General features: G+C 50.4%; 1 protein-coding gene across 1 annotated transcript in view; it reads right to left on the bottom strand.

The window, feature by feature from the left end:
* LOC116909256 overlaps positions 1–20,002 on the bottom strand; it is a 91,064-nt gene that overhangs the window by 29,819 nt on the left and 41,243 nt on the right. The window contains 13 exon segments of the mRNA XM_032912778.1: positions 349–389; positions 1,766–1,824; positions 2,224–2,380; positions 4,784–4,878; positions 4,881–4,936; positions 7,548–7,653; positions 7,706–7,766; positions 8,611–8,720; positions 11,828–11,921; positions 11,973–12,193; positions 12,371–12,524; positions 13,665–13,803; positions 13,805–13,826. Coding sequence (XP_032768669.1) covers positions 349–389; positions 1,766–1,824; positions 2,224–2,380; positions 4,784–4,878; positions 4,881–4,936; positions 7,548–7,653; positions 7,706–7,766; positions 8,611–8,720; positions 11,828–11,921; positions 11,973–12,193; positions 12,371–12,524; positions 13,665–13,803; positions 13,805–13,826 — 1,315 coding nt within the window.

The raw sequence follows: 20,002 nt of genomic DNA, 5'->3' as shown, positions 1-20,002 counted from the left end.
CCTTCTCTCTCTCTCCCTCCCTCTCTCCTCTCCTCTCTCTCTCTCTCCTCTCCTCTCTCTCTCTCTCTCTCTCTCTCTCTCTTTCTCTCTGAGGCAGGGTTTCTCAGTGTAGCCCTGGCTGTCCTGGAACTAACTCACTCTGTAGACCAGCCTGACCTTGAACTTGCAGAGATCTGCCTGCCTCTGCCTCCTGAGTGCTGGGATTGAAGTCGTGTACTACCACCGACTGGCTTAAACTTACACTTTCAACTTGTGTAGTTTTTACATCTAGAAGTCTTTCTGGACCCCTTGGTTGTAATATAGAGTGAAAATTGACACTATTTCTACTCTACACCGGCCAAATACTACCCTGTGTCCAAAAAGTCCTTTCCAAAGTACTCTGGCTTTCCCTAGACACAAACACAGGACAAGGTCGGGAGGAAAGTTAAATTCTCATCATCGCTAAGGGAGAGACACAAGCCTTCATCCCTGGAGTTTAAGGCTGCTTGGTGCAGGTGGTGACTGAAGGCTTCCTGCTCCCTTGCCCTGATCCTGCTGGAGATGCTCCTTGAAGCTCAGGGATGCAGCGCTGGGAGTTGGCAGCCTGTGAAAAGTTGGCTGAATCTGAAAAGGACGAGGTCACCAGAGCGGGAGGAAGAGTGCCAAGGACCAGACGCACCCTGAGTGAGTGCATTTGAGGAACGAACCATGGATTTTCCTTTGCAGAGGCCAACACCACAGCTCCAAGACCTCCCTTCATCCCCTCCCTATCTTCCTGTGAGCTAGCGATGAGGGGAGACCTAGTAGGCAGTTCAAGGTCATCTCAAGGGCAAAGTCCATACCTCTAAGCTGTGCAGGAAGGCAAGGCCGTCTGGAGGTTGGAGTTGCAAAGAAAATGCCGAATGTGAGCTTGACTTGTTCAGCTGGACCCAAACCTATTGGGCTATGGGAGGGGGGAGAGGGGTGCGCTTCCATCATTCTCAGTAAGGGGGTGGAGAGCTGATGTTGGGGTACTCCTAGCTTCCCTGATGTTGCACCTGCCTCCTGTTGGACCCTGACCACGAACCCCCCTGACTTGCTGAACCTCACACTGTTCTGCTAGGTTAATGTTACCAACCCATTTCCCAGCTGGCAAAACTGAGGCTCAGAGGCATTAAGTGATTTACCTAAGATCACATAGCTAGTGAGCATAGGACTGGGAACTAAACTCGAATGAGTAGTAAGCTGGGCACCCGCTGGCTTCAGAGCTCCTTGGAGATGGTGACAGTCATGCCACCTATCACCCAGCAGAGGCTGGTGTAGACACACGGTGTGCACATGGGAATGGATGAATGCAGAAATATATCCACAGCAGCTACTCTAGGGCATTCATGGTTTTCCTCTAACACACAAAGCCAAACTACATTTCCCAGCCTTCCTTGCAGCCGTAGGGATTTCCTGTGGGTTCTGGCCAGGGATATTGGCTGGAGTAACAGTGCTGCTAAAAGGCCTGGCCCTCAGAAATACCTTATGGCTTTCCCCACCCTTTCTGCCACCTGCTTGGATCCTTGAGTGGGGACACGGGGCAAGGCTACTGTGACTGCAGTGTGGGTGTGTGGGCCAGGGTTGCTCTGGGCTGTACTGTGGATGTGTAGGGAATTACAGGTGTGCACCGCCATGCCATGTGCTGGGAATGGATCCCAGGGCTCTGTGCATGCCAGAGAGGTGTCCTACTGAGCCACAGCCCTAGGTTACTGAGTAGATTAAGACCCTTTTCCTTCACAAGTGGGCAAAGTCTGCCCCTGACCTGGGATGTGGCATTGTGACTGATAGCAGCTTGTGCATCTACAGTGAAGTCAAATGCTCCTTGTGAGGTCAAAACCACCATTCAAGCCGAGGGTCTGAGGAAACAGCCGGGAGGAGTCCCACCCCTCACTCCTGAAGGTGGCCCTGCTCAGCTCCCCGGATCCACACTGCGGAAGGAAAAAACTAACACCTTCAAGTTGTTCTCTGACTCTACACATGCACAGGGGTGCAAAGCACACACACACACACACGCACACACACACACACACACACACACACACACGCTAAAATGTTTAATGTTTAAAAGGAAGCACTCACATAGCCAGACTAAACAGCCTCAGGCTATAGTTAATGATGGTGACCTTGTAACCCTGATCCTCCTGCCTCACCTCCCCAGTGTTGGGAGTGCACCCCTAATAGACTCTCAGGCTCCCTTGGCAGACACTGGCTAACATTTGCCTAGCCTAGGGGCGCTCACCTGGTTGGAATGAGTGGCGTCCATGGTCATGCTGTGCTGGATCCCTCCATCCTGAGAGCTGCCCTGGTGTAAACCCTTCAGATGCAGAACGACTTCCTGGTTGTCTTTTACTGTAGCGCTGACCTCACTGTTCTTAGCCTGAGTGTGTAAGAACCAGAGGTGTGCAAAGAGGTCACCATCATGTTGACATGCCACAGAAGCCATGGTTCTAGAGATCAGAAGCAAGAGGCCCAGAGATGGATGTCAAAGTGTAGTCTTTGCACACTTTGCAAAGGTCCCTTGCACTATGGAGGGGGAAGTGAAGCCAGGTGCATGCTAGGCCTTCCACTACCAGTGCTTGTAGTTGTGTGGGCCCAGTGGAAGGGAAGCTGTGTTAAGACTCTCCTCACAAGGTGGTGCTCAGCCAGTTGATTTTCTTCTCCGCTAGCTTCTGAGCACTCAGATGCTAACACACAGTAGGTACTTAATAAATGTGGAACCACTATGTCTAACCTGAGATGTCGAGGTCAAAGTGGGAGCGTGGCAAGAGTGAGAGAAAGGCACATAGTAGGAGAGCGATGGGGTTGTATCCTAATCCCTGGAGCCTGAAGCCACACTGCCTTCTGGGCAAAGATGATTTAGGGACCTCAAGGTGGGAACGGCTCTTCGGCTTCCATCTTCATCTGAATAAGGAAGGACCTTGTGAGGGGACTGCAGGAGAGCCATGGTCATACAGAGAGAGGTAAACACTCTTTGCTGCCCTTGGACAAGCCAAGCAGCACAGGTGACTTCAAGAAGCAGAACAGGGAAGGAGGGGCTTCTTCCCGGAGCAGCTCTGCAAGGAACTCAGTGATGCTGGACCATGGCTTTAATCCAGGGAGATTCCTTGGCCGTTCTGAGCTCAGGGGCTGAAAGACACCTGTTTTGTTTTGTTTTTTTAAAGTCACCTATTTTAAGTTGCAACATTTGGGGCAATATGTAACCCAACAAGAGGAAACACAGTAATCAATTATTCACTCAATAACCACGAGGCAGCTGCTGGAAGACAAGGACAGCATAGCTGGTTGAGTTCTTTATACCTGTACTGATGGGGAACCCTGAGGGTTGACTCTAAGATACAAACAAGCATGGTTTCTTGGAATCGATGGAAGGAAAGGAAGCAGCTAAGAAGGAAAATGTGTGTGACAAAACCTTCTGGTTTTTTGTTGTGGTGTTGGGCCAGAACCCAGAGCCCGGGCAATGGTTCTCTATAGAGTTGCCTCCCCGCAGAGGCACAGCTCTGTGCAGAGAGGAGGTCAGAATGACTGTAAACGGAGACCTCTCCAGACCCTGCCAGATGTTCTCAGCTGGGATTTCAGTCTAAGTGGGGGGTGGGGGGGCAGACCTGATTTTTCTTTTCTTCTCAGGATTTGTCGAAAGTGTTCCAGTTCTCAGAGAAGGCAGGCCATGAATGTACACGTGTGGCTGCGTTTGGCCTGCAGCATCACTCAGCGATCTCTGGCTGAGGAAGCTATACAAGGCACTGGGAGCCACTCCAGCAAGCATCTGACTTGGCATTCGTCCCGTTTCCCCTTAGACATGCGTAGGATTTTACTGACCAGCATCTGGAGGAACTACTGTCAGCCCCGTGATTATGGAGATGAAGCGCTGGGATGGAGTGCTCAGTTCCCACTGCATGCTTGACTTCATCTTCCTTCCTAGCAGAGAGAACCGCTATTATTCCTTGTGCACACAGTAGGTGTTCAGTAAATGCTTGTTGGAGATTGTGGTGATCTCTTCCTGAGAGGGTCAGGAAAAGAGTCTAACGAGGCCCTGGTAAGCATGTGTCACGTGCTTAGGAGAGGTCACCAGTTACACTCTGACCTATGGCTATGGAAGAACAGACGTACTGCCCACTCCACAGGAAAGGGAGCTGAGGCCCAGGGCAGTGTGAATCCAGGGTGTATGTGCTGAGACTCTGCAATCAAAGGCCACAGGCTGTAGCCCGCTGGCCACTGCAGTCTCTTTTGTCAATCGAAGAGCTGCCAATCGAAGCCTGACATGGGGCCAGGGAGACAGCGCAGTGGTTAAAACAGCTGTCGCCAGTATAAAGACCAGAGTGAGGATCCCCAAACCCACATACATACCAGGTGGACATGGTGACCCATTTCTTGTCTAGCTTTGGAAGGGGCAGGTGGACTCCAAAGGAAACAGTTGGTGAGCTCTGGGTTTGATTGACAGGCTGCCTCATAGACAAGGTGAAAACACTTGAGGCTGATTCCTGAGATTAGCCTGGGGCCTCCACATGCACGTGCCCTCATACACATGTGAACACCACACACACACACACACACACACACACACACACACACACACACGCACACACACGCACGCACACACACACACCTGGACTGAGCATGGTATGGTGGCATATGCTCTCCTTGGCAGAACAGGCACACAGAGGACACGGATCACAGGATGGGTAATGGGTGTCACCATGCCTGATGTCTGCATATGTCACAGAAGCCAGAGCCCAAAGGGACATGCATCTAGGGCATGGCTGTGCTCCGGTGCTGGGCTCACCTCCAGTAAGTGGGTGTGGAGTGCTGGTCCTGAGTCATTCCTGAAGGGCTGGCTGATGCGCAGGAATCTCTGGTTACCACTCTCCGCCCACCGTTCCCGTAGCTGGCCTCCAGCTGCCCGCGCAGGTGGTCCAGGCTCTGTGCTGCAGCGGACCTGGGACACACCAACAGTGAGACCCCCTCAGAGGCCCACCCACATCTGCCCCTCTCCAGAATGTCAACTCGCTTTTCTGCAGCCGCAAGAAGTTGTTTGTTTTCCTACTGGAGATAGGCCCCTGGGCCTCACACATGCTGCGTAAGTGCTTTCACCCTAATAGTTTTAGTGTGTGTGTGTGTGTGTGTGTGTGTGTGTGTGTGTGTGTGTGTGTGTCCCATGCTTGCCTATGTCTGTTTAGGCATAGAGGCCAGAGGACAATCTCAGGTGCCATCTGCCTTGTCGTTCTTTCTCTCCTCTTTTATCTCTTTTTTGAGACAGGCTCTCACTATGTAGCCCGATTGTCCTGAAACTCATTTGTAGACAGGGCTGGCCTGGAACTCACCAGGTAGACCAGGCTTCCCTGAAAGTCAGAGATGCACCCGACTTTCAGGCTCACTGTCTGAGGTCAACCTGGTCTACAGTGAGTCCTAGAACATCCAGGACTACATGGAGACACCCTGTCAAATTAGGAAGAAAAAAAGGAAGGAAGGAAAGGAGGGAGGGAGGGGGAAGGTGCAGTGAGGGCTAAGTGCTGAGTCATCTCTTCAGCTCTAACACTAGGAATCAGACTCAGGCCCTGTGTGAGCCCTTTACCCACTGAGTCGTCTCCCCAGCCCTCATTTGCCTTCCCACAGTGCATTGCCCCTGAGGGACGGGTGGAGCCTAGCACACTGCTAGACACTGGGTGCCTGAAGCCATGAGCCCAGCACCTCATGATCCCCTCACCTTCGTCAGAGCAACAGGGCAACAGTCCAATGGGAGAAGACAACTTTAAGAAGGTAAGTGAGAGGCTGGAAAGACGGCTTGGTGGTTAAGAGCGTCTGCTCAATTGTAAGGACCAGAATTCAGATCCTAGCACCCTCATTGGGTAGCTCACCAAAACCTGTATCTTCAATGCTCAGGGATCTGATGCCCTCTTCTGGGGTTCTTGAGCATCTGTGTACACATGTGCACATGCATTCAGGGAGATATGTGCAATTACACACACACACACACACACACACTCACACACACACTCACACACACACACACACACACACACAATTTTACCAAAAAGGAAGTAACAGGGCTGCAGGAGGTAGCTCAGCAGTTAAGCCTGCTTGTTACTCTTTCAGAGGAGCCTAGTTTAGTTCTCAGTCCCCAAGTCTGGTGGCTCTCAACCAATTGTAACTCCGGGGATCTGAAGCCCTTCTGGGCTCTGCAGGTACTGCGTTCGCATGCACACACACACACACACACACACACACACACACACACACACACACACCCCTCTGGTTTCCTTGGGCACTGCATGCATGTGGTACACAGATTTACCTTCAGGTAAAACACACATACACATAAAAAATAAAGGTTAAGATTTTTAATAAAAGTCAATCTTTTTTTTTTTTAAAGCAAGTGTATTAATAAAGGAATTCTGACAATGTGGCCCAGTGGGAAAGTGGCTGCTTAGCATGTATGAGCATTTGTATGCAGTCAACCCCCAGACTGCATACAAACCAATAACCCGCTCCTCCAAGGCAATAAAAGGCAACACCCCTGCTCCCCTTTCCTTTGCCCTCCAGCGACTTGATAACCTTCCTGATCCTTCTCTTCTCTCTCCTGCCCACAACTTTTGTTCTTCAGTTCCTCTGCCCAGGACACTTGTACTAGAATAAAGTTACCTTACATCTTAATTTTCAGTGGAAACATCACCTGACCAGAGGAGTCTTCCCCACCAGCTCCATCCCAAAACATCTTCCCTGTGCTCAGCTCCCACTCAGACAATTATGGTTTTCATGGTTGGAGTTTTCTCTAAAAATCTACCTGTGCCTACCAACGAGGTGGCAAGGGCCAACACTATTTCCCTGTGGCTGGGTATACAATAGGTATTTAATAAAAGCAACCTAGTGAAGAGACTGAAGCTATGTGACCCTGTGCTGCCCTTCCCCATCCCCCACGAGTGAGGGGAGGCTTTGAAATCCTCAGTTCCCTGCCCAGGCACCGACCTTGTGACTGATGGTCAGGAGCTGTGTGCAGTGTCATGGACCAGCTCCAATTCATGGGTATCCTCGGGTCCCTTCTCCATCCTCAGCCTCTGGTGGGTCTTGCACTCATGGGCAATGTGCCTTTTTTGACCTGTGTGAGTCAGCCCAGAGTCCCTGCCTCCTTCTGCCAGGCAGCTTCCACTAACCTCTGAGGAGAAGCGGGTTCCAGCCTGACTGGACTTTAGTCACCCTAAGCGAGCATACAACCAGACTACCTCCACCCCCCCCCCCCATTTTGCTTCTGAAGACAGGGTCTTGTGTAATAAGTTACACTCTGACTAGTTATGTAGGTCTCTCTACCTCCTGGGTGCAGGGATTACAGACCTGGGACAGCATGCGTGGTTTATGGAATACTAGGGGTAGAACCAAGGCCTAAGCAGCAGGGCAAACATTCTACCAACGGAGTCAAGTCCCTGGTCTCCTCATGCAGCTTTCGAAAGATCAGGTGAGCAGCCCCAACACACTTGGTGTTGTTTGCATTTAACTGCTGTGTCTGATCAAGGGCAAAGCCAATGGAATGGCTGGAGCATCAAAGGCTGCCATACTGTCCCAGGAGGCCCTCTATGTGGAGTTCTACCACACCCGGGACCTGCAGCTGGACCCCCAAGATGGTCTCCTGCAACCCAGTCTCTGCCTTCTTCTCCAGCAACACTGTGGACAGTAGGCAACAGGGGTGGTGGCTTTCCCCCAGCATGCTTCCCACCTTGCGGGCTCCGAGAGCCAACCCCTGCTTCTCCTGTGTCATCTCGGCAGATGGAGGCCTGCTAAGTGAAGTGAAACAAAATCAAGAGGGGCAGGAGAGGAGAGTGTGACATTTGAGGTGACTGAGCATATCTGACTTCCTAGAACTTTCAGCTCTGTAAATCTGGCATGCAGCCAAAGGGAAAGAGCTAAGCCAGACTACAGGACCTCCCCAATACAGCCACTGCTCCAAGTTCCTCCAGCTCAGGCCCTGGGAACCTTCCAGAATACCACAAGGAGCATAGCCAAGCCATAAGCTGACTCTAGCACCAGGGTCAGTACTGCTCACACAGGACCTAGCTGGGCTGTGTCCAGACACCCGGGGGAGTGGGGATTTAGCTCCGGTGGTAGGTGGCCTGCCTAGTGTTTAACCTGGATGTGATTCCCCTACACTGCAGAAAGCTGGGCGCAGTGGTGCCCATCTGTAATCCCAGCTCTCAGGAAGGTAGAGACAGGAGGAGCAGAAGTTTAAGGTTATCCTCAGCTACCCAGTGAATCTGCAGCTAACCTGAGCTACATTAGACGATCACAAAACAAAATCTCCTGGACATTATGCTCGAAGTCAGAAGTAAACACTGCTTCTCACAGTGGGTTAGAACAAACAGCCCCAAAGCTGTGGGCTGAGACAGCTGGTGCTTTGGGGTACCTGAGGTGGGTTGAGGGGAAGGAGCAAACAGGAGCTGGTACCCCTTAGATGGACACCAGTGTGAGGGAGGCTGAGCTGGTGGGGGTCACACCGGGGCACTGGGCTGTCTCTCCCCAACCTCGCCACAAACCACAGAAGGAGGGTTCTGTCTCCATGAGCCTGGTCATTTCAGTGCTTCTCAGAGATGCAGAGCAGCCCAGCCTGCTGTCTGACTGCCACACGATGTTCCCAGCAAGGACTATAGGTCTGCCTGCTGTTGCCAACTTTACCTGGGCCTCAAACCGCTGGGTCTTGTTTCCAGACTCTGGCCCTGAAAAAGTCCCAGCATCGTCTGGGAGACAAACATGTCCAGCAGGCCTGACCCTGATCCTGTGAACTGGGACCAGACAGGGGTGGGGGCAGAGTGTAACTGATGACCTCTACTTTGACCTTGGCTCATTTGTGGCTGGCCTCAAACTCCCTATGGAATCAAGAGCGACTTTGAACTTCTGGCCCTCTTGTTCTAACTCCTGAGTACGGGGATTACAGGTATGTGTGCCGCCGTGCCAGTTCTTGTGGTCCTGGGATCATGGCGAGGGCTTGGTGCAGCACTTAACCACAGCCCCAGACCTTGGCTTGATTTTTAAAACCCTGAATTGTTTAATATAGGTTCCCAAGCCCACAGTCAGGGGTAAGCGGGGTGGGGGGCTGCACTGCTCCCCTTTATCTCATTACAGGGTCAGAGCAGCTACCCTAACAGTTTCTAGAATCTAAATACCTCTGTACCCTCTGGCTGCCCAGGCCTCAGTCCCAGGCTTGAAGCCTGGGTCACTGTAGTGTCCTCCGCACCCGACTCTGGCCTCTTTAAGATGTTAGAACCAAGGTACAGCAGGAGCCAGGGCTCTCTGCACTGAGGACAGCCTGCAGGAGCACAGAGCCTCCCTGGAGGCTGGGGAACCACAGACCACAGCAACCAGCGCTTTAAATGGCAGCTGTGAGCTGAAGAATGGCCCCACGACCTCTCTGCTGGTGTCCATAACCAGTGCTGCAGGCGCTGTCAGAGCAGAGGCAGGTAGGGTGGTGCACAGCTGAGGCCCCAGAACTCTGTGGGTAACAGAAGGACTATAAACTCGATAGCATCCTGGCTATGTAATGAGTTCAAGGAGAGAGTGCTCGGTGATTAGAGAACTCTGCCCTCCCAGAGAGCGTAGGTTTGGTTCCAGGACCCACATGAGTGGCTCCCAACCATCTGCCACTCCAGTTCCAGGGCATCCGAGACCTTCTAGTTTCCAAGGGCAGCAGACATGAACATTGTAGATATACACATGCTCAGACCTACACAGGTACACATAAAATAATAAATCATCTTTTAAAAAGGAGGGGAGGAGGAGGAGGAGGAAGGTTGATGGGGAGGAAGGGGAAGAGGATGGAGAGAAGAGGAGGATGGAGGATAATGGAGAAGGAAGAGGGGGAAGGGGATTAAAGGGGAATGAGGAGGAAGATGGAGACGGGGAGGAGGAAAAGAAAGAGGAAGAAGTAGCAGCAGCCAGGCATAGTAATACAGGTCTGTAGTTCCAGTGCTAGAGGAGTTGAGACAGGAGGTTCACAAGTTCTAGGTTAGCCTAGGCTACACAATGAGACCTTTTTCAAAAGAGAAACAGAAAAAGAAATATCATGCTCTATACATTGGGAGTCTTTGTGCATGCACATGTATGTGAACGTGTGTGTGTGTGTGTGTGTGTGTGTGTGTGTGTGTGTGTGTGTGTGTGTGTACATAAGCAGACACACACCCTTCCTTTTTACAATAATGGATGTAGGCCATGCACTGTGTCCCGGTGAGGGCATCCTCAGCTCTGTATCAGGGTCTGTGGGTGGCAGCCAGAGCTTCCCAGGCACATCTCAGGCCTGGTGCCCAAGGAGACTCCACAGTTACAGCCCTTGTATAAAGGGACAGAGCAGCTGGGCCTCCCCAGGCCAGTCCCTATGTGGGATCCCTAACATGGCACACCCCATCGACTCAGCTGAACCCTGAACAGTTGTCTGAATTCAGGAGCTCCCCTGCCTCAGTCTCCTCACCTGCTACAGGTTTCCTGCAATCAATAAAGTGAGGCCCTGGAGCTGTGAGAACAGGCTGCCATGAGTGCCCTAGCCCTGGGCGCTGGTGTTCTGCAATGGGTGCGAGACCAGTGGCAGGTGCTCTAGGAGCCCATGGGGCTTTTCTACGATGGTGCTGAGGGCTCAAGGCCCTGGGACCGAGAATGAGGAGTCTTAACCTAGCTACCAGGGGCTCCTCCCAGGTGGCTGGCAGCACAGTCTGGACGTGACAGCATTAAAGTGGCGAAAACCAGTAGAGCCTCATGGCTCACATGCCAGGAGTCACTAGGAAGACTCTGGAAACCAGGTGGAATCCCTGGATCCTATGCTAGGGATACCCAGGGGGTCGGGGCCCTCGGAGGAACAGGTTTAACTGTGGCTGCTTTAGTCTGGCCTGGTGGCACTCAGCAGGCTGAGGCAGGAAGATGGTGAGTTCAAGGCCAGCCACGAGACACCATTTCAAAAGAATGATCCAAACCAAATCAAATAAAAACGAATGCGTAGAACTCACACTAGAGAATCAGGGCGATGGCTTGGTAAGGTACTTGTGTGAGGACACGACTTGATCCTCAGAACCTAGGTCAGAGACTGGGCAGTCAGGAGGTAGAGGCAGGCAGATCTCTGAGTATGAGGCGAGCCCAGTAAGCCAGAGCTATACAGTGAGGGTTTATGTAAAAAGCACAAATCAGGGGCAGTGATAAGGGTGCAGTCAGTGGTAGTGAGCAGGCAGAGGTCAAGGCCTAAGCTGCAGCTCCAGTGTCCCAGCACCAAACAATACAAAAACCTCAGAGTAGAAACCCCAGAGTAGAGGGCATTACGCGTTGGCAGGATTATGAGTTAAACCAAGTCTCCCCAAAGGATGCTGGAGTCCTGACACCCGGAGGCTGTGAGGGACACCTTGTCTGAAAACAGGGTCTTTTAATGGTGGCATTAAAAGAGCTTATTAGTATGAATGACAGGTGTCCCAAAGCCATCTCTGGGTTGAGGAATCCTGCTTTAACAGCTCTCACTCTCAGGAATTCTGGAGCAGGGCTGGTAGCAGCAAGCAAAAGAAGGTAGGGTTTAACTCTAAAGCAGTTCAAACCCAAGGCAGGCTCCCACAGAGCTAGACCAGCCCCGCTCACGCCTTCAGAACTAATGGGAGATACACTGTTAAGACACCCAGGTCTGGGAGCTTCAGCCTGCACTTAGGAAACCTGGGAGCGGCCTGTTTAACTTTTTATCTTTCTCTGAACTTGTGAAAACTTCTATTATTATTCTCTTCCTATCATTATTATTATTATTATTATTATTATTATTATTATTATTATCTAAGATTTATTATTTGTCTATGTGCACATATCTGCTGTGTGTGTGTGCACATACATTCAGGTTCCCACAGAAGCCCAAAGAGGGTGTTGGGTCCCCTGGAACTGCAGTTACTGGCAGTTGTGCGTTCCTGGATGTGGGTGCTGGTCCTCTGCAAGATCAGCAAGAACTCTGAGCTGCTGAGCCATCTCCTGCCACAAACCTTCTTATTGACTCCACACATCAATGTCTTTAACATTGGGGCAGGGGCCGAGAGAGCTTTGTTGGCCAGGACACCAGCAGGGGCACGGAGACCTGGGCAGGGGTAGGGCTGACACAGCTGTGCCAAGAATATGAAGCAAACCCTGATGTGATAGACATCCCTGTCATCAAGAACCAGCTCCAGATGGCCCACGAGTGCACTCTTGAGAACCTCCATCTTACCTGGGGACAAGGCCAAGTTCAGAGGCTGGGGCTCCACCTTCTAGCCCATTTTTGATCCCCTGAGCCATCAAACTGACTGGACCTTGCTCTGGAACCCAGAGTGAGTGTGTGGCAGGCACACTGCCCATGTTGGCAGATGCCGAGAGGGGAGGTTACCAGGGAGAGCGCCATCCTCACCGTCCAGCTGAATTTTCTTTTTGGGGTGTAGGAATCAGCACTTTCTCTGGGGAACATTGTGGCTGATGTCCACCCCAACGTTCCTGGCTACTTCTGACTTGGGGGTACTTATGAAGAGGTGGGCTGTGGCTTCTTCAGGGAGCCAGCTCCCCTTCTGAAACACAGCAGGGTTCCTGGGAAGAGACCACTGCTCCTCTTCTGGAAAGCACCTCCTGTCCTTGCAGGGAACAAGCTCAAGGACTTCCTGGGCTCTGACCGGGGAGAGGTAGATTTTCAGAACAGTCAGGCACAGGACTTTGGTTTTTCCCTCAGTGTTGGAGTCCAAGGCTTTGTCCCATGCTAGGCAAACACTCTCCTTCTGAGTACACCCAAGCCTCTCCAGGTCTTGATTGACAGGGTAAACAGCCAGGATGAAGCTTCTGCAGTACACAACCCCAGTGTCCTATCAATGCCGTGTCATCCTAGACTAGCCCTGGGACAGGTCCCTCCTCCTTCTTGTGTTTTACTATGCACAGGGGGCATCTGCAATGTCCCCCCCACCCCATCACATGGCCCTGAGTCCAAAGGGTGAGAGTTGGTGAGGCCAGGCCTTTTCACTTCTCCTCCAGGCCCTAGGACCTTTGCTTAACAATCTTCCTTTACCCCAAGCCTCTGTATGCAAGGCTCTGAGAAAAGCAGCTTTGAGCTCAAGCTGACTTTAGAGCACCGAGGCAGGGCTGAGGTAGGGCTCAGTGGGCACGGATAGACCTTGCATGCACAGGGCTCCAACCCCTACAACTGCAAAAGAACCAAATCAAATACCATATCCCTACTCACTCATTTGGCAATTCATGTTAGCTCAGCACACATGCAGAACTCCTGCCGCTTGGGGCTGACACACCAGAGTGGGGGTGGGGCACACAACCACCAGACGTAGAACCAGGTAAGAGAGCAGTGGCCATCCTTGTCACAAACATGAGCGGTCCTGGAAGGGGATGTATTCTATGTCAGATGGTCAGGGTCAGGCTACCTTTAATGAACTGAGGGAACACAGACTACGCGGCTACCTGGGCATTGGAAGAAAGAGTGCCTCAGGCACAGGAAGGAGCCAGTGTGAAGGTCTGGGCACAGGACTGTGCTTGACACATTGGGTCAGAGTTAAGTCAGAGCCTGAAGCAGGGATTAGCATGTGCAAAGGTCCTGCATCAGCAGGAGTCAGCTCAAAGCATCTGTCAAAACCTGAGTCTCTGTGGTCAAATGAATGGGGAGATCCACAAGCTAACTGGGAAGCAAGGGGCCATTCCACACTGCCCACCTTGAAGTGCAGGGTGTAGGCAGTCTCTAGCAGGTATGGCTGAAGTCCTGGGTCCTGCTTCTTCAGAATCAAGTCCATGAACACAGGCACTGAGGACAGAGAGGGCTGACCAGGCCCTGGCCAGGCCACGCTAGTACAGTTTCCAACCCCAGATGTGGGACACTGCAAAGACAATTGAGTGACGGTTATAGTTAGCAGAGAGCTCTGGGTATGCCCTCAGCCACTCGTGTTAGCATTTCCTTCTGAGAACAAGTCTGCATAGACTTTAATCCTGAGAGACAGGACTGCATAGACAAGGGCTCCTCAGCCTCAGCACACTATTGATATATGAGGCCCAGTGCTCTTTTGAGATACCATCTATAGTATGCAATGTTCAGTGGCATTCCTGGCCTTTACCAGTGAGATGCAGGAACCACCATCAAAGACAGTTATAGCAATTTCACTAGCCATTGCCTAACAGACCCCTGCTGGAGGCGATGCAGAAGGCAAAAGCAACCACACCTAGAACTGCTGATACAGACTGTTCTCTCTCCCTCCCTCTCCTTCCTTCCTTCCCCTTCACTCTGTGTGTGCGTGTGTGTGCGTGCGCGCGCGCGCGCGTGTGTGTGTGTCTGTATGTATAACCATGTGAGTGCAGGTACTTGAGGGTGTCTGATCCCCTGAAGCGGAGTTACAGGTGGTTGTGAGCTTCCCACTGTGGGCGCTGGGAACTGACTCAAGTCCTCTGCAACAGTAGCAAGAGCTCTTTACCACAGAGCCGTCTCTCTAGCCCCAGGAGGATTCTTTTTGATTTGTGTGAGACAAAGTTTCTCTGTGTAACAGTCCTGGCTGGCCTGGAACTCACTCTGTAGACCAGGCTGGCCTGAAACCCACAGAGATCCACCTGCCCCTGCCTCCTGAGTGCTGGGATTAAAGGGGCAGACTACAATACCCAATCCAGGGATCATTCTTTTTCTTAAAAAATTGTTGGGGTTGGGGATTTAGCTCAGCGGTAGAGCGCTTGTCTAGGAAGCGCAAGGCCCTGGGTTCGGTCCCCAGTTCCGAAAAAAAGAACCAAAAAAAAAAAAAAATTGTTGTATTTTAAGCTACCTAGGCATCTTTCTCAGGAATGTACCCAAATGACTTGCTTTTGGGTTTGTAGATTGGGATAAGCATAATTAATAAAATAATTTCACCTATTGTACAGAGATGCCATGTAAAATGATTTATAGGCTGTCTTTTTTAAAAAGCAGGTGTCTTGAAAGTAATATGTTGAAGGAGCTCTCCCGCTAAAGCCTGCGTGACAGAATGAGTGATCCCATTGGAACGCCTCAGAGTTCCAGAGTACCTAGCTTCCAGCACACACAGCCACTGGGATTTGTTCACAGTGTCCTCTGGTTCCTTTCAGAATGGCCTGGCACAGAAAGACGCCATACAGCATACATCTTCAGGTAAAACGCTTTGATACAGTGTGTGTGCATGTCTGAGGGGGAGGCTGTAATTCTGGTCAATGGTGGGTCCCAGCTCCCTTCTTGGTTTCACGAAGTTCCTTGGCAGAGGAAGCTATTGTGCCCGTGGCATACTTCATGGTGGCCGAGGCGCTTCTCAAGGTCGCCCTTCTGTTCCAGACCCAGAACTCATGTGTGTGTTATGCTCACTATAATCAGCATAATTCTACGATACTCTTCAAAGACGGACGTAACTTCTGCAGCCAGGGTCGTGTTAACAAGTGCACACCATCCCCTTCCTCCAGTTTCATACGAAGCGCTCACACCCAGATCGGCCAAGTCTTGATTCATGCTCAAACTCTCACAATGGTGACCCTTGACAGAGGAAGCAAGGCCTCTGCAAGTCTCCATGTACCAAGGTGTGTCTTCGGACAGATCTCTTTTCCGCCCTTCTCTGTGTTCTTGTTCTGAGAGTTTTTTACTTGTTCCAAGTCTCTCCATCACCCGCACAGTTCATTTTCATCAAACTGGGCTGGAGTTTTAGCAAAAGAGTCTCTTCATACTGGTGACCTAGGCCGGCTTCCTTCAGAGCTTTCCTCAGGGCTCCCAAGCCCTGAGCCTTCCTGAGCTGCTGAGGCTGAACTTGGTTCCCTTGGTGACTATGTCAGGGGTGGTTACTGCATCCACCCCTTTAAGAGCTACAGCTTTGTGCAGGACAGCAACATCCGAGGACGGGTTAAAGCTAGGACATGACTGCTGTTGACCCGGGACCACCTTTGGATGATGTCACCATTTGAGCAAATCTTAGCTACTTTTCTATTACTGTAAAGAGACATCATAACCAAGCAACTTATAAAAGAAAGCATTTAATTTGGGGGGTCTACAATTGTCATGGCAGGGAGCACGGCAGCAACCAGGCAGGCATGGTGCTAGAGCAGTAGCTTAGAGCTTACATCCTGATACACAAGCTAGAGGCAGAAAGAGAGGACAGGGAGGGGGAGAGAAAGGGGGAGGGGGAGGGGAGGGAGAAGGAGAGGGAGAGGGGAGGAGGGGAGAGAGAGAGAGAGAGAGAGAGAGAGAGAGAGAGAGAGAGAGAGAGAGAGAGCACAGGAGCGAGCTAACTGGGAATGGCAGAGGCTTTTGAGGTTTCAAAAGAGACACATCACTTCCAATCACTTCCAACAAAACCACACCTCCTAATCCTTCCCCAATAGCTACACCAACAGGGAGTCACACATTCAGATGTATAAGCCTCTGGGGCTAATTCTCATTAAATCACCACAGGACATATTCCTGTTCTCAGGTGGTCAATAAACCAGGCCTGTCAGAGGAATTCTGTTACCATTGCCATTTTTTTTTCTTTTTTCTTTTTTTTTCAGAGCTAGGGACCGAACCCAGGGCCTTGTGCTTGCTAGACAAGCGCTCTACCACTGAGCTACATCCCCAACCCCTACCATTGCCATTTTAAAAGAAATAGCTTTTTTTTTTTTAATCTCCCTTTCTTCTAAGGGACTAAAGAGAGGCATCACTCTGAAGGTTTCAATCTCCTTCAGAGTGGGAATAATAGGTCAGCAATTTGCTGTCAGGGCGTCTCCATCTTGTGCCATGCAGGCTCCCAGGAGTGGTCTAGTTCAATCTGCTCAGCCCACAGTCCCGGGAGTGTCCCTGCTTGGCTGAAGTGGAGATTGATTAAATTGTCCAAGAAAGCGTGGAGACCCCATCCTGGATTGGTGGATCCTGAGGGACTCACATGGCTTTGCACAGAGCATTTTGTAAAGGTCTCATTCTGATCCTGTAGAGAGAGCTCTGCCACTTAAGAAAGCCGCTACAGCTGGGCATGGTGTGCTTGGGCACTCGGGAGGCACAGACAGGCGGATCTCTGTGAGTTCAAGGCCAATCTGGTCTACAGAGCAAGTTTCAGGATAGCAACCCTGTCTCAAAAAACCAAAAGAAGAAAGAAGACTGCAACTGTTTCTCTCAAGCACCTTCAAGGAAGGAGGAGGAGACTAAGTTCCAGCTGATCCCAGACTCTGACTGTCCTGTTACTGTTGGCCAAGTGCATCTTCTCTGATCCTTAGGGAAATGAGCCATAGTTCTGTTTTGTACAATCAAACAACAAAGTAACTTTAAATAATTAGCATTTAAGAGGAGGGGAAGGGGAGGAAGGGGAGAGGGAGAGGGGGAGAGGAGAGGGAGGGCTGGTAAGACAGCTCAGATGGTAAAGGTGCTTACTGCCAACCCCAACAATCTGAGTTCTATCACCAGAACCCACATAGAAGAAGGGAAGAGAGTCCCCAAGTTGAACCCCTCCTTCAGAGAGAGAGAGAGAGAGAGAGAGAGAGAGAGAGAGAGAGAGAGAGAGAGAGAGAGAACTTTTTAAAGAAAGGAAGAAAGTAACAATTACTTAATCAGGATAAGGAGTTTGAGGTCCCCCCGCCTAGCTACATATAAAGTTATAGACCAGCCTAGGCTATCTAAACAAAAAACCCAACTAACCAACCAATCAACCAACCAACTAACCAACCAACCAACCAACCAACCAACCAACCAGCAAACATCTGCCCTGGGGTGTAGCTCAGCTGTGGGACAGTCAACACTGTCAGTTTGGCCCCATCCCGAGTCATACTGGAGACAAATCTGGTCTATAAGGGGTTATTTAGATTAGGCTAGCCTCTGAGTGTTTGGGAGGGATTTCCCGGATAAGATTAAGGAAGAAGGGAGGCCTCCCTAAACGTGGGCAGCACCTTCCCATGGTTGTGGTCCTAGTCTGAGCAAAGGAGAGTAGTGAGCATCACAGCTCCACCCCCATGCATCCTAACCAGTTGTTTCCTGCACCCTGTTTGCCTTCCCCTGAAGATGGGAGCAACAGCAAATCCTTTTGTTGTAAGACCCCATAGTGTCCTTACCTCAGGAGCACAGATTGACAAAGTGACCACTGCAATGAGGGTGTAAGGTTTTTAATCCACATATGTAGGGTTGCTCATCCACTCAGGGAGAGGCAACCCCAAGCCCAAAAACCACACAACTTTTATTCTTTACAGAGGGCAGACTTCAGCAACAGGGTTAGCTGGTTCATTCTCATTGGTGGGGCACAGGACTAAGAATCTGGTCAGGTATTGGCCGGCCTGCTCAAGGGGCTGTTCTTGGCTCAGTTGGTTACTTTCTTCATCCAGCCCTACACCTGGCCTTGGAGAATCACTGGGAAAGGGCTAAGTTGTCACGGCTCTAAGAGGTGGGTGAACTGGGTGGTTGGGCAGGGTCAGGATGACATCTTGCGGTTGTTCTCGGAATTTACCACAGGGATGGGTAGGGGGTCTTTCTGAGAACAGTTGTTATCGCTTAATTAGCTTAGTCAGAATCTTGATCACCAAAACTTTATCATATCACTGGGCATCCTGACGTCAGATGTATCTCTCAGAAAAGTCACAAGTTTGTCATAGGCATCCTGACCACCAGATGTATTTCTCAAAACCTTGTTTTTACAGCTTTGTTTCTCATATCTATGAAACTATGAAACTTTATTTCTTCATTCCCCCCTTTTTCTTTTGTCATGGTTTCAATCTTAAAATCATAACTCGATCTCATCACTAGTGATGGGCTCACATTGCTGCCTTAACAATATGTTCTCTAATAAGCAATAAACCAGAGTTGTGAACCAAGGGGAAGAATTGAACCAGGTTTCAAACCAACTTTGTCTTGAGCTCTCTCTCTTCTTAAAAACTTTGTTCTATACCCTCTCTAATCTTAGTCAAATTGTCTTTAATTCTTCCTGAATGATCTATATAAAAACAACATTCTTCCTTTAATGCAGCACATAGGCCTCCTACTTTAAGGAATAAACTTCTCCTATTCTGAAGGACTATCTCTGAGAGGGAGGTCAGGGATTCTTGGAGGTCAGTTAAAATCTTTTCTGTCCTTTTTACATCTAAGTCAATGGCAGTCTTCAATTCTCCATAAGCCTTGTATTGCAGGGCAATGGCAGATGTCCCTGTAGCTGCCCCTGCAGCACCTAAACCCAGCCCTAAGATAATTGCCAGAGTAATTCCCAACTCTCTTTTGTGCCTTACTAAGTCTCTTCTCTAGTATCAGGATCCCAATAGTTCAGTACATCCTCATAAGGATGGTATAACAGTCTAGGTACTATCTGAACCAACACATAAAAGTCATGATTGCCTTTTAGAACTTTTAAACTATACAGGTTGTGATCCTTGAGGCACAGGCCCAAGAAGTGTTAGGAGTACTAACATATGTCATACCTTTATAGTAAGGGGGTGTTACATCATTTGCAATGAAACCAAGCCTACCCTCACACCTACGATTGGGGGACCTATCTCTATGTAACCCAGGGCAAACATAAAATTCTTGTTTCCAAAGTACACCCCCCAAGCGAGCATTACAGCAAACCCCCAGAAGGTCTCTGATGTATCCACTTATCTGACGTGGAGGTCTAGGGAGCTTTTTAAAGATCTGATTGTCCTTCTAGGTCCCAGCCTCCAGCCCCAACAGCTAGTATGCAGCTGATGAGGGCTAACATTGGACGGCTGTCAGGGTGGTCAGCAGCACCAGGTATGGTTCTTTCCAGTGAGGCTCGAGTGTCTGGGTCTGGTGTTGCTGTATGTAGACGGAGTCTCCGACCTGGAACTGATGAGATGTCTCGGGGGTCCCTGGGGCATAGGCTGTTGCCAGCTGTGAGCAGATTTCTTTCTGTATCACTCGTCGGCCTTTTAGCCTAGCATACAAATCATTATTACTATGACATGTTGGTTCAATAACATCATCTAATACAATCAGAGGAGCTGGGGCCCCATATAAGATCTCAAAGGGGGTTAAGGCTGAATCTGGAAGGGGTACTTCTTGCTCTGAAGAGAGCAAGAGGGAAGGAGTGCCACCCAGTCTGCGCCAGTCTCCATG

Source organism: Rattus rattus, chromosome 9 (assembly GCF_011064425.1).
Source record: "Rattus rattus isolate New Zealand chromosome 9, Rrattus_CSIRO_v1, whole genome shotgun sequence".
NCBI classification, from domain to species: domain Eukaryota; kingdom Metazoa; phylum Chordata; class Mammalia; order Rodentia; family Muridae; genus Rattus; species Rattus rattus.
Note: the sequence above shows the minus strand (reverse complement) of the source record. Positions and strands in the feature narration are given on the sequence as shown.